Source organism: Lathyrus oleraceus, chromosome 1 (assembly GCF_024323335.1).
Source record: "Lathyrus oleraceus cultivar Zhongwan6 chromosome 1, CAAS_Psat_ZW6_1.0, whole genome shotgun sequence".
Classification (NCBI taxonomy): domain Eukaryota; kingdom Viridiplantae; phylum Streptophyta; class Magnoliopsida; order Fabales; family Fabaceae; genus Lathyrus; species Lathyrus oleraceus.
This window is the reverse complement of record NC_066579.1, coordinates 299702882-299721503: the sequence shown is the minus strand read 5'-3', so window position 1 is coordinate 299721503 and position 18622 is coordinate 299702882. Positions and strand designations below refer to the sequence as shown.

At 36.3% G+C, this 18622-nt stretch overlaps 2 protein-coding genes across 2 annotated transcripts; one reads left to right on the top strand and one right to left on the bottom strand.

The window, feature by feature from the left end:
- Positions 1-375: 375 nt before the first annotated feature.
- On the bottom strand, positions 376-5131 carry LOC127131518 (uncharacterized). Its single transcript, XM_051060435.1, has 2 exons — positions 4854-5131; positions 376-1843 (listed from the first exon to the last, which is right to left on the bottom strand). The coding sequence occupies exon 2, from the start codon at positions 1839-1841 to the stop codon at positions 393-395; it is 1449 nt and encodes a 482-aa protein (XP_050916392.1). The 5' UTR covers positions 1842-1843; positions 4854-5131; the 3' UTR covers positions 376-392.
- Positions 5132-16467: 11336 nt separating this feature from the next.
- On the top strand, positions 16468-17250 carry LOC127131510 (kunitz-type trypsin inhibitor-like 2 protein). Its single transcript, XM_051060430.1, has one exon. It carries the CDS (start codon positions 16480-16482, stop codon positions 17158-17160), a length of 681 nt encoding a protein of 226 aa, XP_050916387.1. The 5' UTR covers positions 16468-16479; the 3' UTR covers positions 17161-17250.
- The last annotated feature ends 1372 nt before the right edge of the window (positions 17251-18622 follow it).

Genomic DNA, 18622 nt, shown 5'->3' with positions numbered 1-18622 from the left:
CTGATTCTGGGCGGCAAGAAGTTGCTCCATCAGAGCGCCAAGTCTGGCGACTTCATCTCTCAGTTCTCTGTTCTCTTGCTCTAGCTGATCCATTACTCTTGCAGAATTGGCTCGGGTATAATACCGGTGAGTCAGCTTGTCTTCAAAATAAATGAAGATCACAAGGTTAGAATCAGGGAGACCAGAAACAAGGTACCTGCTTATGCAAAATGATGCATGACATGCTTGTGCAGATGCTTTGTTTTATTTTCAAGGAACCCTTAGGGTATTGTTTGCAGTATTTTGAATATTTAAAGCATTTTGAATTCACATGGAAAATATCTCATTCAATATATTTGACAAAGAAGTACAGCATTTTGATTTAATTACAAGGAGAAAAGGAAAACAACATCCTATGGATCCCTAGGAGCTCTGGATGCTGGAAGACGAGAGGCACACAACTTCTTAATCTCTCTCTCATAAGCTGCTTCCATATCCGCCTTTGCCTTGGCAAGCTGATCATACTTCCTCTTCCAGAATTTGGAAGACTGAGGAAGTAAAGAAGTCCATGCATCATTCGGATCGTCGATCACCTGATGCTCAAGAAACTCAATCAGAGCATCCTTTTCCTTAATCTGTTGCAGCAATTCTTCTCTTTCACGGATCCAAGCACGTGAAAGGTCTTCTTCTCTCAACTCCTCTACACGTTGGATAGGGAGGGTTGAAGGCCCAGCCACATCCAAAGGTGTAGGTCTCGGGTAGTCGTAAGGCATCAGGTATTCAGCGACTCGCTGTCTGACCCAGGAAGTATAAGGCTCCAAAGCAATGCAATTCTTCGGACCCAATTCATTCCTACTCTTCTTTCGGATATTGCGCCAAGCGCGGACGAATCTGGCTTTCAAGCCTTGGGGATCTTTACCCTCCTGAAAGAATACACCTTCTAACAGAATGTTATGAGGTTTATCCTTTAGGGGGAACCCAAGCTGACGACGTGCAAGTGTAGGGTTGTAGCTGATCCCACCACATGTACCGAGAAGAGGCACATTCGGGAATTCACCACAAGAATCAATAATCTGCACAGTATCATATACACGATCGTACCAAGAGATATCATCATTGGTGAGGGACATGAGTCTCTGAGACCACCGTAGACATCCCTTGTTCTCCTTAAAAGCAATGGTCTGCGGCAAGTGCGAAATAAACCACTTGTACAGCAAAGGTAGACAGCAGACAATAACTCCACTACCCTTCATATTCCTCAGGTGCAGAGAGAAATAGGCATCGCCCAACAAAGTCGGAACCGGATTAAGAACTGAGAAGATCCTAATAGCATTCACGTCCACGAACTTGTCAAAGTTGGGAAATAGCACTAATCCATAGATGAGTAATACAAACAGAGCCTCAAAGGCATCCTCACTCCTGGCTTCTCCATAGAAGGTAGCTTGAGCGACAAGGAACTCTGAAGAGAAACCCTTAATCCCACCTTTGGTAATCAGATTGGCTTTGATCAAAGCTTCATCTATATGCAATAGACTAGCAATCTCACGAGCAGATGGAATACTCTCTAGGCCACTGAACGGCACCTGATCCAGAATCGGGATCCCAATAAGGTGAGAGTACTCTTCCAAAGTAGGCAACAGCTGGAAGTCCGGAAATAAGAAGCAGTGATACAGCGGATCATAGAACTGAGCAAGGGTATTCATCAATCCCTCATCCACCTGAGTAGTCAGCAGCGGCAGAAGCTTCCCATATCGAGCCTTGAAACCCAGGGGATCTAGTACATAAGATGTCAGATTCCTTAACTCCTTTACATCAGGCTGTCGGAAACTGTACTTCTTCGTATGCCTCTTTGGTCTTTCCATGTCTGAAAATTTTGCAAATAAACCCTTTAAGTTCCTTGAAAATTTTCTCTTTTTCTTTTTTGATGACATGAAATGTAGATGAATGCATGAATGTATGAATGCAACAATCACACTCAAGGATCAAGCAAAGCACACCAAACAAAGGTCATGGGAAAGCTCGATGTATCCCTAATATCAATCATCCATTTTGGTGGATTTAGGTTTGCACCTTATCGACACCCAAGTTCCATTGATATTAACGGTACCTGAACCGGTTCAAACATCCTTAATATCAACCAGCCGCTTTGATGGATTTTAGGTTTTACACCTGATCCGGGATCCATTGATATTAACGATGCTTGAACGACTCAACCACGAATCACGGGTTTGCTGAGAGTCACGAGCATGGAGTCTTGGTTAAGAACCACCCAAAGGGAGTGTACTAGGGTTTAAACCTGCCAGACATGTTCTATCAGAGGTTCCCATAATCATCGTTCCATCTTTCGAATATTATCGGAGGAACGAATACTCGTATTCCAAGAATATTCTCAAGAGAAACTCTTATGAGTGTAGTATCGCGTGACAATCGCATCAGAACTTACATCTGAACGACCTCCGCACTACGTCCTAAAAATAGGCCAAGATGGGTTTGGTAAACTAAGGTCCTTGGCTTCTAAGGCACATGATTGAAAGAATAATGCCTAACCACAAATAACTTGTGTGACATTATTAATCCAACATGACCTCCACCAAGTGAATGGACTCGCAAGTCAACTGGCTAAGGACTACTCCACACCAGTCAACAAGACTATGCCATTCTCCTATCCTAAGGTGCACTCGAGTTCGGGTGTAGAACTCATCTCACAGATCACCAAAGCAAACAACATTTGTATATCAAGCAATTCAAACATTACAATCAATACAGTTATCCCAAATTGTACAAAAATATGTCAAATAACAAGTAATAATATACCACACAAAGGTGAAAAGTTGGCAATACCACCAGGATAAGTGTCCCCAGCAGAGTCGCCACTTTTCTGTAGCGGTGTATTCGTTACTATATGATCTATTAATTAAATCATAAGCAATGTATACAATGAACATAGAGTCGCCACCGCACTTTTATTTATCCTAAGGATTGGTTAAAAAGCGAACAAAAACCTAAGAAGTTTTACACGTAGAAAACCAATAAAAGATCAGAGATCGGGGTAAGGGGTAAATTACGCAATGGGAAGGTGTTAGGCACCCAATGCGTCCTAGGTACTCCTAGGGAGCCCTTTTCACACTTTGTTGTTTGAAAATTATTATTTGTCATGACATAAGTAATGTGCAAACATGATTGGGATGATGAGGAAAGAATGTACAAATTAGTTATTTTTGTGTTTGGATGGATAACCATTGCCTACGTACCTTCCATCAAAGGTAAGGATCAAAACGCCGTAGTTCGGCTAAAAACTTCCAAAAATTAGTGGATTCAATTTTAAAACACAAGCTTAAAGGTCTTACGTTACCCACGGGAGAAAACTCAACCTTTTATAACAACTAGTCCACCATGTGAGAAAAGCTTCAACTTGCTAGAGAGGGGTTAACCCTATAATAAGCAAGGAAGACTTACAATTCATCTACTAAGGACAAATAGGTGAGATTAATATCAACCAACTAGGGTAAATCAAACCTATAGCTAATGTATGAAAACTTAACAAACATGGACAAAGCCACAAAATCATTTGAATGGGTGAAGTTATTTGGATTATTTACAAAAAGGTCAAAGTATGATTAAAGTCAATTCAAAATGAAGTATTTACAAAAATGAAGCTTGGAAAATCGTGGACTTAAGGTCCAAGTTTCTAATTTGGAAAGAGTGAGAATGTTTGCACAACACTTATCTCAGGTTTTAAAACATGTGTGAAAAGGTAGGACATAATGGGATGAATGGATAATGGTGGAATGTAAAACTTCTTAGAAGGGTCCGCCTCTTGAAGTCATATAGAAGATGACTCAAGTGCGTCCTTAGGAATAGGCTACAAATGAGCAATAAACATGGTAACAGATGAAGGTAAATAAAAGCGGATACTGGATGCCACTCAATGGTCTTATACCTGTCTCCTAAAACAAGCAAGGATATCAGAAGCCACTCTATGGACTTACACTAATCTCCATCAGAATAAAACAGAAACAAAACAGGGAAGTCAACTGCCAATCCATCTGGACTTATGTTAACCTCCACAGTATGATCCTAGGAATACAAATGCCACATCACAGGGACTTACAATGAATCCTCACATACAACAACTAAATGCACTAGGCAATGGGTATGAGTGACCAATGAGGTCTTACACTCTACCCCTTCCATGTCATGGGAACAGATGCCACCTTACAGGGACTTATAACTGGTTCCTCAATGGGTGAGCAAACAATGTCACAAGGACAAATGACATGAACATGCACTAATGGCAATCAAAGGTAAAATGCACAATGGCAATCAATGATAGTAAATGCACCATGGCAATCAAGTAATCATGTATAAATGAATCAAGTAATCAATCACATAAATTCAAGTAGCACACGCTATAACCATTCATGAGGCTCAAGCAAAAGGGTTTGACTATGAAAGTCCACTGTAATAGGTAAGTGTCGCTCTTAACCTGGCCATTGAGGGGCTCAGGTGAAGCAGATGAAAGGGTATGAGGGGTGTGCCTCATTGCTTCTATCTCATGTCCGAGAGAGCATGTAAATATAAGAATGTGGGGGAGTTCAGAAAGATGGAACTCTTTCCCCAATTGGACTCGATAGATCTTGGGTTGGGATCTCGATGCTACAACCATGTAATGGGAGCAAGGAGAAGACTCACTGAATAGTGGGGGATAGATTGCTTATCCCTACCTTCCACCAATTGCCTCGAATGAGGACTTTTCCTGCTTGGGACAAATATAAACATACACAATCAATGCCTCTTAAGGAGGACTTCAGACAATTTGCCCGGTCAAATAACAGACCGGGTCTCCAGACTACATGAAGAAGAAGGTTTTATACCTCAATGCAAGTTGCTATTTAAGCAAAGCAAAGCAAGTTCTTAAGAGAACTGAGCGGCTAAAGGGTACCTGGAAACAATCCAATAACATCAGCATCCCATTCATAAACAGATAATAGCATAATGTTCAATTAACAATGTTCAATCATACAATAATATGCATAGCACAAGGCTCACATGAACCAAACACCCTACAAAACAAATTGGGTTAGTGCATAAGTCAAGTGAAACAAGTCCAAAATGTGGAGCAAATCTCCTTAATCATTATCTTTAACCTGAAAAGGCATAATCACACTCAAAGGTAAGTACCATGACCACTAGGACTAGCCTAGGGTCAAAAAGATGGAAAAATCCTAAAACAGCAGCCAATTCATGATTAAATTCAAGTAATATCAATGACAAAGGGATCCCAATTGGTCCCATATCCAAACTATATACACATTTTAAATTATGCAACCTAGAAGGCAAATGAAGCAAAGTTGAGTCTCATACAAACAACCAGCAAGATCATATCCAACCACATGTCAAAAAGGATCCAAAAAATCCACAAAAATTCTATCCTAACCAGAAGGCATTCAACAAGCCACATATTAAATTTCAAGTCATTTGGACTGGTAGATCAATGGGAATTAATTAAACATGGTACAGCATGCAAAAACAACATCAAGTGAAGTCAAAAATTATGCATCAACTTCCATCTAATGGCAAACAGCAATTGTTACATTCAAAATTCATGGGACCAAAGCCAAAAGCTACCTTAACATGTTAAGAACTATCCTACAAAGTTTCATGTCCATTGGATTAATTATGAGGATATGGCAATATAAATGCTAAAGGTTACACCAATGGAATTCTAACATGCTAGGCAGCAAGAAAAAATACGAATCAATTTGAAAATTGATTGCAAAAATCCACAAAAATTATGTTCTAACCAGAAGACATTCAGCAAGCCATATGTTAATTTTCAAGTCATTTGGACTAGTAGATTAATGGGAATTAATTAAACATATCAAGCATGCAAAAACAACATCAAATGAAGCCTACAAATATGCATCAACTTCTATCTAATGGTAAACAGTAATGGTTCATGGTAAATTAGTAGGACCAAAGCCAAAAGCTACATTAATGTGTCAGGAACTATGCTATCAATTTTCATGTCCATTGGATTAATTATGAGGATATGGCAACATAAATGCTAAAGGTTACACCTATGGAACTCTAACATGCTAGGCAGCAAGAAAAAATATGAATCAAAACGAAAATGGATTGCAAAAATCCACAAAAAATCACAGGGGATGTTGACATGTCAAACAAGCTTCATGCAAAAATTCAAGGCCATTGGCCAGAGGGAAGCATGGTAAATAATTAGAGAAACTCAGCCTATCACTTGATGTCACATTATTTCATACTCAAATTCAATAATTCATATATAATAAACCATAAGCTCAAAAATTATGAAACCTATGTCAAAAAATCCAGAAGGATGTCAAGAATTAGTATCTCAAATTTCACTTAATTTGGATGGAGTATGTGAATTATAGAATTAAAATGGTAATGTGTATGGAAATAATACACATTAATAACATTCTATGGCTAATCTAAGAATTCCCCAAGCACATATTTGTTTTTCATTTTTATAAAATAGTAGGGAAAAAATTACGATTAACAAAAAAAGTGTGGTATTTTTTGGATTATTTTTGAATATTATATGAATTTTTTAAGTTTTAAAATATTTATTTAGTAATTATTTAGAATTAAAACGCATTTATTTAATTAATTATGATGTCAATGGCACAACCGTACTTAACAATACTGAAGCCAAAACACTGCGTTTAGTTTAGCTGACGTGGCAACGCGTAATTGGTTCTGGCGAAACAAAACTGGAGAATTCCAGGTTCATCTTCTTCCTCGCGCAGCCGGTGTGTTCATCACCGGCGAATAACGGTTTCGAGCAAATGGTAACGGAAACGCATGAATAATGTACCGATCGGACCGGCTCTTGATCGCGAGCAAGGATATGGATGCGATTTCCTCTATAGATTAACATACAGCACGAATCGAAAGCAAGGAGGAAACGCATCGAAACTTAAATTGACGATAACTCGCTCAAATCGCAACGAAATTACAATCCAAAAGCTGTTATACAATCTACGAGCTACAATCTACAACATCCCTAACTCAATTTGACGAAAGGTGATGGTCGAAATCCAACCTTTCTTGATGCACAGTGATGGATTCGGCGTGATTTCCAGCTCAAAAACGCGAAACAGATGTAGAGCATTAGTGCAGCAAGCGAATGGAATGGTTTATTGAGCTCCAGCACCTTCGAATTAACCGCTTTCGTCAACTGTTATGGGATTGAGCAGGTGTTGGCGGCGGCGATTTCTTGATGATTCTTGCCACAACTAGCTGGAACAGAAACGTAAATTCACCTGCAAATCATGATTCCAACAGAAAATTGCAGAAAGAGAGAAAGATTATTGATGAATTATCAAAAATGTGAAGAAGAAAAATTGTGAGTTTTTTTGAGAGAATTGTGATTTTTGCTCTTGGATCTGTGAAATTGGGATTGTGAATTGTGATTAGGGCCATGATTCTGTTATGGATTAGTAATATATATGTAACCTTTAATCCAATCTTAATCTCAATTAGTGGAAAATGGATGTTTAGAGTAAAATGGTTTATGTGTGAAATTTGGAATTAAGCTCTTTTTTTTTTTAGAAACACATTCTGCAGAAAATTAACACTTGAAAAAAGTCCAAAATATCATTTGGGAGCTGTTGGTATTGGCCTCATTTGCAAATTCCCAATATTTTCAAATGTGGACCATTTTGCCCCTCTCCTTAAATTGATTCACTTCAAAAATGGCATTTTGCGTGGAGCCTTTTCCAAAAAATCCAATTATGCAACCTCGAAGTACACATCAAATGGAGTTTGTGCATATAAAGAACTTGCAATTTGGATAAACCATGTGGGAGTTATGCCCTCCCGATTACGGGTCTTTTCTGAAATTCATCTGATCATATCTTGCAAACCACACATTGGATTTTTGAGTTCTTGGACTTTTTGGAAAGGTAAGAACAAGATCTACATCTGTCATGTTGAACAATTTTTCATTTGAAGCTTCCTTGGACTTCTGTTTTTGAGGTCAAAAACTTTCCATTTTGGGCAGCTGAGATTACAGGTCCATTTGCCATTTTGGGAAACTGTCTGTCTGACTTCAATTCCTTCAACCTTGATCTTTGAAATGCCAAATGAAGTTTATATGGACATGAATGAGACATTTTCAACCATTTCCAATCATCAAATAACTGATTAAATGCACAGTTGACCGCAGTTGACTTTTGTTGACTTTTGGTTGACTGGGCCATGTTCTGATGAATTTCAGGCCTCTTTCACATGATATCTTGATTCCAGATGATATCACAAGTTATATGAACTCTTAATGAATGATCATGGTGTCCAAATTCTTCAAGAATGGTCACCATCAATTGCTCAAGGCCTGATTTGACTGTATTGACCTGGCTAGCTTCATCTGCAAGTAACAAGGTTAAATGACAATATTTTTGTACATTTGGTTAGTGAACATATGAAAAGCAATGATATACAAATGCAATACATGCTTGGTGATCAAGAACCACACTCACAAGGTAACCCACCCACTAAGAGGACAGCTAGGGTATGCAATGATCCTTGAGGCCATGATATGAGATGATATGGGCCATGAGGGATCTTAGGGCCAAAATTGGGGTCTTACAGTGGCTACCTTTGTATTGCTCATCTATGGTCTAGCATTATTGTTGGTGTAAGCCCTAGAGGCCAATACTTTTTGGTACTTGTATCGAATTATTTATTAATAATAAAAGGCATTTTCTTTATTATGGTTGATTAATAAAGTCCCTGGAATAGATAGTCCGTTTAATGTATTAAGTGTGACTTAATCATGAGAACACATTAAACATAAGGACACTATTCTTAAAGTATCCGTAGTCGAGCTTTAGTGTGAAGTGGGATAACATTAAAGCATTAAGACTATTATGTTTGTAGACTGATGATCACATCTCATGGATCATGGATAAAGAGTTATCAAGTCTTAAACATAGGTATGAATATTAGGAGTAATATTTATACAGGATTGACCCACTATGAGAATACTATATAGAAAGTTATGCAAAGTGTCATAAGTTATTCTCATGGTGATAATAGTGTATTCCACTCTTCGACCTGAAACCACTATGGATCATAGATGTAGAGTCAAGTGCTTTATTGCTGATCCAACGTTGTCTGTAACTGGATAACCATAAAGACAGTTGATGGGTACTCCACGAAGCATGCTGAGGGACATGAGTGACCTAGATGGAATTTGCCCATCCTGCATAACAAGATAAATGTCTATGGGCCCAATATTGAACTGTTCAAGGATGACACGGTCTATGCCTTGTCTTCAATATAGACATAAGGGCAATAGGGTAAGTATACACATGAGTATTATCACAAAAGGTTTTGTCAGATCACATGACATTTTCGTGTCTTGGGTAGCAGTGATGTGTTGCTAGATACCGCTCACTGTTTATTATGTTAAATGCGTGATTTAATATAATTGTCAACGTCACGAAAACCTACAGGGTCACACACAAAGGACGGATTGATGAGAGATAGAGTAACTAAGGAATACCGTAAGGTACGGTGCCCTTAAGTGAATTATAGAACATCGTAAGGTACGGTGTACTTGAGTAGAATACGAAATATGGTAAGGTACCATTACCCACGAAATTAGTCTATAAATACTGAAGTTTCAGTAGAGGAAAACAGACACTTGGAATTACACTTGGAGTTAGACTTGGAGTTACACTGGGAGAGTCACTGGAGAAAGAAGGGAGAGAAGCAAAATACTCTGAGGTTTCCTTGGAACAAAACCCTGAGGAAAAAGATAGTGAGAGAAGACCCAACAGAGTTCAGAGCAACCTCCAAACCCTGAAGGGAACTCAACTTGTAAACCTCACGGGTACAACTCAATTTCAATCAAGCTCTCCAGTTAGCTGGAGAGATCTCTGGGTTTCTTGCTTTCTTTAACTGCTGTAGCTTCGGATTTTCATCCGTGTGGTAATGTTTCCCCTTCTCGTAATTTAACGCTTTCCTAGCTGGAAGTCCTCGATAGGAGGCAATGTTTGAGCCCCTTGGTGGCATTTTACTCTAAGATACATGTTTTGTATGGTGTGATTGTTCCCCCGTGGGACACGAGGCTTCGGATAGTCTCCCCTCTGCGTGCCAATTAAGGTAGCACTGTTCCTTCGCCTAGGACTTCCTTTTTGCATGCACGTTCCAACGACGCAAACAAACCCTAAAACCCAAAGCAACACGTTTACTCCTTCTACTACAGGCGAGTAAGTCTCCAAAGGTCGAGCATCCGGTAGATTGCGTAGTAACGTTGTTCGTCCAAAACCCAATCCATAACCCCGTAGTTAGCCGAACTACGGCTTGCTCTGATTCTCATTCCAGATGAGATACGTAGGCATAAGACGCGATGTCTTAGCGAGCACACTAACCCTTAACCCATAGGTCAGCCGAGCTACGAAGACTCTGATTCTCATATTCAGATGAGATACGTATGCAGTGGATGCGACATCCGCGCGAGTCATTTCCTTCTAACCCCTTTTTTTAGTAAATAATACATTAGCTAAACCCACACCCTTTAGACAAAAACCACAAAAGTGGATCCCGTAGAGTACTACGGATGCGTAGGGGTGCTAATACCTTCCCTTCGCATAACCGACTCCCGAACCCAAGATTTGGTTGCGATGACCCCGTCTTGTCCTTTCCTTTTTTCAGGTTTACTTCGAGCGTTTCCTTTCCCTCCTTTGGGATGAATAACGCACGGTGGCGACTCTCCTGTCTTTTTTCTTTCGCCGGTTGTTTTTTCGCACACTGTATTTTTCAGGTTGCGACATAATGCACTGATTAATTATGCTTTAGGACAATTAAAGGTTCATGTGAGGAATTATCCTACTCGTGATTTGGAGTGGCCGATTGTAGTGTTTATGCTGAAGATATGTAGGCACTAGTTATATGGTCAAGGTTCAAAGTGTTTAGTAATCATGGGAGTTTAAGATATCTGATATGGTTAGAATTTTTGAAGGACTATGATGTTGATTTGAATTACCATTCCGGTAAACCAATGTTATAGCATATATTTTGAGTCGGAAATCCTTACACACGTTAGCATTGATGGTTGGAGAGTTGGATTTGATCGATTAATTTAGAGACTTGAGCTAGTGTGCGAGCTAACTACTAATAGTATGAGATTGAGTATGTTGAAGTTGACTAAATGGTCTTCTTAAAGAGATTATAGAGAGAGTCGTAAGTTAGATGTTGGCTTGTTGAATCGTTCAGTATCAGTTAACTAAAGCGAAGCTAACGACATTAAAATTGATAGGAATGAAATCTTGAGGTTGTGAAATAAAGTTTCTATATCTGATGTGTCGAAGCTTGAGAGAATGATTTTAGAGGTAAGTCCTAGAAGCAGTTTAAGTATCTATCCTAGGGCTACTAAAATGTACCAAGATCTTAAGAAGACGTTTTAGGTGGCCAGGAACGAAGAGATACATTGCGAAGTTTGTTTACACTTATTTGACTTGCTAGAAGTTGAAGAATAAGCATCAGAAAACATGTAGACTGATGCAACCGTTTGATATTCCTTAATGGAAGTAGGACCATATCTCAATGGACTTTGTTACAGGGTTGCCGAATACTCCTAAGGGAAATTATGCGATTTGGGTGGTTGTAGATAGACTGACTAAGTCCGCTCACTTTATCCCGATTAAGATCAATTTTCTGTTGCTCAAGATATCATAAATCTATATCAGTGGGATGGTGAAATTGCATGGTATTTCATCGAGTATTGTTTATGCCAGAGGTATGAGATTTACGTCCAAGCTTTGAGAGAGCTTGTAGGAAGCATTAAGGACTAAGTTAAGTTGATCTATGTTTATCATTCGCAGAAATATGGTCAAACTGAGGGGACTATTCTTTCTTTGGACCAAAGAGGTTACGTGGTGGGTGAGCTAGAAATTTGGATAGTATAGTTTATCTAAAACTATTGTGTAGAGCAATTTTTTAGGACGGAAATCTTTTTAAGTGGGGGAATGTTGTAACACCCCAAATTTAGATAAATAATTTTATTTAATTATTAAAGTGTTGATGTGTTTGATATTTATTGTATTTAAATTTATTCAAATTATTTTGGTGTTTTGGAAAATTTGGGGATATTTTAGTAATTTAATAATTATGGGAAATATTGAGTTTGAGAGCGGAGAAAATAAAATTTAGATTATTAATAATCATTAGATAATTTGATTTTTAGTAGTTGTTATAATAATTAGAATTTCTAGAAATAATTCATTATTATTGTTATAATCAAATATTTATTTAATTGAAAAAATTATTTAATAGAAATAGGGGTGTCCCAATTAATTGGTACAATATAGTTGTTTTTAGGATCTATTTAAATTATTAAAAATAGAACCAAACACCTTCAGATGGATCACACTTTTCTTATCTCCAGTCCACTTCTTTAAAGGAATAATTTTCTTTAACTTCTTGGTTGGACACATGTTGAGCACATATATTGCAGTTGCAACAACTTCTCCCCATAAGGTGTGAGACAACATTTTCTCCTTCAACATGCTCCTTGTCATATCAAACAAAGTTCGGTTTCTTCTTTCAGCAAGACCGTTGTGTTGAGGAGTATATGGAGCAATTACCTCATGCTCAATTCCATTCTCCTCACAATTTTTTTGAACTTTGTAGAGTTATACTGACCTTCACCATCATATCTGAGAATTTTCAGCTTTTGACCATTCTGATTCTCAACCTTGATTCTGAATTTCTTAAATTCAGCAAACACTTCGTGTTTGAACTTTATAAGGGATACCCATGTCATCATTGTGAACTAATCAACAAATGAAACAAAGTATTTATTCCCTCCAAGTGAATGTACTGGAAATGGTCAACACACATCAGAATACACTACACCTAGAGCATGTTTTGCTCTTGGAGGCATTTCAGATGCAAATTGAAGTCTTGGTTGCTTCCCTCTCATGCATACATTGCATGACTTCTCTAGATTCTTAATTGCAAGAATTCCATGTACCGACTTCTTTGAATTCAGATGCCCTAAGCTTCTGAAGTTCAGATGACCAAATTTTTTGTGCCACAACTCACTTTCCTTCACGACACTTGTTGCACTAAGGCATTTAGAATCTGCAGCATTAACATTCACTTTGAATGTTCTATTCCTTCCCTGTTCTGACTTCATAATCAACTTTTGATTATAGTCATACAACTTCAAAAGATTGTCCTTCATGGTAACTGAATCACCTTGCTCAATTAATTGACCTACACCCATCAGATTGCTTTTCATGCTAGGAACATACCACACATTCTGAATCAATGTTGTTTTACCATTATTCATAATTACTCTGACATTTCCCATACCTTCAGCATTGAGATATTTATCATTAGCACATCTGATCTTTATCCTCTTTCTAGAGTAAAAGTCAACCAGGCATTTCTTATTTTCACCAAGGTGATTTAAGCAGTTAGTGTCCATATACCACTAGTCTTCCAAATACGTATCATCATATTCAAAAATCCATCAATAGCACAGATTCATCATCAGAATCTCCTCTGGCTACGTTTGCTTCTCCTGACTTCCTTTCCTTGTTTGACCAACAATCAACAGCGAAGTGGCCAAACTTCTTTCAACAGTAGCACTGAACTTTTTCTCTTGTCATACTTCATATTCCCCTTCTAAGCACTCTTATGCCTTTCAGAAGTTGAGGTTTTTGACTTCTGAACACCATTAGATATTTTTCTGGCTTCTGACCAAGTCTGCTTTGATATTTCTTACCAGAAGTTGCTTTCAAAGTCTATCGCTCTTCCTCAATTTCAGAGTTTCTCTCAGTCAGACGCAACTCTTGTGCCTCTAGACTGATTTACAACTCTTCAATTCTAATGATGCTAAGATCCTTAGAATGTCAATTGCTACCACAATGTAATCAAACTAAGAAGTAAGAGATCTAAGTAACTTTTTCAGTTATCCTTTCATCAGAGAGAGTTTTTCCACACGATTTCATCTTATTTATGATCAGAATCACTCTAGAGATGTAGTCAAGTACCTTCTTGTTGTTCTTAATGTTGGGATTCTCATATTACTTATGTAGAGACTGCAGCTTCACCTTATTTGACTGATGCATCACTGTCGTAACACCGTACCCACTGTGTCCCACCCAGCCTTCGTCGTCGCCGAATTAGTGATTTTCTCAAACACGTTCACATCCACACACTGATGGATGTAGAACAACGCCTTTTGATCCTTGTTCCTCAGATCACGTTGATCATTCCTCCGTACATCTGTTGCATTTTTCGTTCATCTTCAAACTTGTGCAATTCACTCAGATCTCACAAATAACTAATGTTTCTCAATCCCACTGAATCAAGAAATGTGATTCTATTACGATTCCGATAAAAAAATTCAACATGGATTCAAGAAACGAAATCAATCACATGTCTCACTGTTCACTCGTGTTTCCTTGTGGATTTGAACCGGAGCTCTAGATATGAATTGTTGGTGCACAAGGTGAAGAAGATAAAGATAAAAGAAAAAAAAGAATAACAAACTTCCACTACTTTTACAAAACGGTTACAACAAATGATTACACATACTCAATATATATATATATATATATATATATATATATATATATATATATATATATATATATATATATATATATATATATATAAAACAATAATGTTAGGTATGGAAAATGATTAAGCTTAACTAAAACTACCGTTAAATATGAATTATTTCTTAACATGTTCTTGTTTATTTACATTCACTTACATTCACTCCATGCCACAATCACAGTTTTAAGACTCCATCCAAGAGTAACATTATTTTTTTTCCTACGTTTTTCTGCCTTAGAATGCATTTCAAAAACAAATTTACATGGGAAAACATGCTAAATTTGTTCTTCCTCTTCTCACAGAAGTAAAATCCATGGTAAATTTACTCTTCATCTTTCCCATAGAAGTAAAATCCATGAACTCTTATTTTTATTAATTTAAAATTAACACAACCGTTCAAGGCAAAGGCAGTTCTTAAAAGAATAGAAGTATCTATTCTCATTTCACATGGAAACTATATCTATTTTGAAAGACAACATGCCACCGTCCACAAATCATATAATATTTTGAAGAGTTTTGTGGTATTTTAAACAATGAAAATTTTATTTTATGAAAGAGTGGCATGCACGTGTAGCACGAGTTTCATAAAAATAAAATTTTAATTAATTATATAATGAGATTAATTGAAATACACTGTCAGTATAAAAGAGTTTTACGCTATCACTTAATTATAGACGTTGGATATTAAAAGAAATTTAACTTTTATTTTAAAAATCTATAAAGTAATACAAACGGATGATGGTGATGAACCGACGGTGTAAAACTTTTTAGACTGACAGTGTACAGTAATTAATCTCTTATACTATAATACTCCCTCCGTTTCTTTTTAAGTATCATTTTTTGACTTTTTACCCATAACAAGGAAGCTAATCATTATTGTTACTTTTCAAACAATAATTCTTCTTTTACCTATAATAGTCTTAATTATTTATTATATTCACTTTACTTTTTTTCTCTCTGTAATCATTATCTAGGGGTAATTTTAACAAAATTGCAATTAATACTATCTTAAACTTTGCAAGTGACAATTAAAAACAAACAATTTTTTGATAAGAAAGTGACATTTATAAAAGAAATGAGTACTATTAAAAAATCATTATCGAATCTTTTTCCACAATTCTAAAAAAAAAAAAGAAGTAGTTGTTTGCTGAAATTAGATTAATGATGTGGGCAGCTGGATATGGCCCATAACACTGTATGTTTCAACAATTTTAATCTCATCACATGGCTGGTCAGGAACTAGTACTATAAAGGACACCTAGGAACATTATTGTTGGTAAACTTTGCATTCAAAGGCAATTTCGAAATATTTGGTCACGTGAGTTTAAATCATATTGCACGTGACGTGCTAGTATCAAAAGAAATAATCATACTAGGAGTAGTGTTTTGTTTGGATGAGAAATTAAATTATAGGAGTATTGAGGGTTGTTTTGTCATTTCAGCCAAAATTAGATAGGATCTCTCTCTTTCTTTTTAATTGCGCGGGAGGCATTTTTGGTATGGGCCCACCCACCTTCTTTTTTTCTTCTGCCTTTTCATTTCAAGGACTTTTCATAAAAATATTAATTTATAAATGTTAACAATTTTTTTTTTGTTGCAAAAGTACATTTAAAATGTTATTAAAAATACAAATAAATTTAGATTGTATTTATTTTATTTTAAAATAAGTTAAATTTAAAATAAAAATGAATATTTGAATGTTAAACTAATTCAAAATTATTCTACTCAAAATATAAATAAAAAAACATGTCAATAAATTTTATATTTATACAATCAATATGGGTAAAAAATTAAAAGTAAGCATAGGTTAATAATTAGAGCAATTAAATAATGGAAGCTTGGTCATCTTTACCACTATATATAACAGATCCATCAAAGGTAATGAAAGCACCAAAACACATAACCATGAATTCCCTTTTCTCTCTCACACTTTCCTTCCTCCTCTTCACTTTCATCACCAATATTCCCTCAAACAACGCTGCTCCATCTCAAGTTATAGACACTAACGGCAAACCCCTTATCCATGGCAACCAATACTTCATTTTCCCAGCAACTCATAACCCTAGCACCGGAGGACTAACCCTAAACGAAATCTCCGATTCCGAATGTCCCCTAACCGTCCTACAAAACAACGCTATACTAGGCATACCAGTCAAATTCACCATCCCAGAAAGCACCACTGGTAACATCCTAACTGGTACTGATCTTGATATCGAGTTCACCGAGAAACCTAACTGTGCTGCATCATCTAAATGGTTGCTGTTCGTTGATAACACCACTCAACTGAACTGTGTTGGTATTGGCGGTCCTGGAAACTATCACGGTGTTGAAACTATCGGCGGAAAGTTTTTGATAGCGAAACATGGTTCTGGAGGTGTTTATAGGATTGGGTTTTGCTTGGATAGTACTGGTGATTGTGGTTATCTTGGACGGAAAGAGTTTGGTTCCGAAGAAGGTGGAGCACGTTTGGTTTTGACTGTAACTGATGCTTATTCTGTTGTGTTTGTTGATGCTGCTTCTGTAATATCTGTTGCAGGTGGTGAAATTATTAACATGCTTTAGGTTTAGTTATGGTTTAATTAATGAATAAGTGGAGTAGTTTGTGTTAATCTCATGATTAATATATAATTCTACTTGTTTTGTTGGAGTTTATCCTGGATTCCATTTTTCCATCAACAAGTGTTTTCATTGGAAGAATTTTTCTGTTTAAAAAAAGTAACTTATAAAAATTGTTATTTTATTTGTCGCATAACAAGTGTGGGAATATAATAATAATTTTGTATTGTGAAATTTAGTTAATATTGAAGAGTGGAACTAATTTATGTAAGTATATATATTATTCATTTGTCCCATAACATGTGGAAATATATTAATAATTATCTTAATTTTAATATTTAATTAATGTTGAAGAATGTAAATAATTTATTTTAAGTGTATTATTCAAAATGTGGTACTCATGGCAAATACTATTCCATTTGCCGCACAATAAGGACCAAATTTAAGGAATATGTTATTATTCATTTGTTGCATTCTTCATTTACTATAAATGTTTATATCAATGTGAGGAAACTTTTATTAAGAGGAAATGGTTATTATTTTTATTACTATTACACTAGGCATTTCAATACTTGTAATAATACACGTAATTAACATAGGTCTAGTTACAAGATTAAACCTAATAAACATTTCTTAAAATCTGAACATCTATTAGTAGATTTTAGACTAAACACACTAACATCCACCAAAATATCAAACTAAGGACTACTTAATCTCAATTAGATTAGACACACCAAGCATTGCCCTCCATTTGCATCTGTCATGTATTAAGGAATTGTGTGAGGAGCTTAATGGCTGACCTATTATCTCAGCAATGTTTTAAATAAGAGTAGTCCTCAAATTATGTTTCAGTCAAAGTTTTTTCGATTTTGATATGTACAAATGTTTGTGATTGTTTTATCATAAAAACAATGAATAACAATATCGATATTGACATCTTTTGATATTGTGATATTGACATCTTTTGATATTGTTTTGCTGTGATCTTTTTTTTTGCGTTAACTAAATTATTTTTTTATAAAAATGTTGCAATTCTTTTGTATTTGTCCCAACTTATTTACAAGATTTTTACTTCATTGGAAGAGAACAAATGATTTTATTAGAATTTGACCTAATTCATCCTTATAAAATTGGTTTGTAAGATGAAGGGTGTCACATTCTATATAAACTCTTTTCAAATTCCATGTCTAAAACAATGTGAGAGTTGTGATCTTTCTAATACACCATCTCACACCCATCACTCTTTTGGGTTTGGTGCATGAATATTAACGATGGATGGTCCATGGTCCGATAGATAGACTCTCATACCATATTAGAGTTTGATCTAACTCATATTTACAAAACTGACTTGTAAAATGAGGGGTGTCACTCTATATAAACTATTTCAATGCTATCTTCAACCACCGTGAGTTTTCAATTTTTCTAATACACCCCATCACTCTTTTGGATATGATGTTTGGATTTAAAC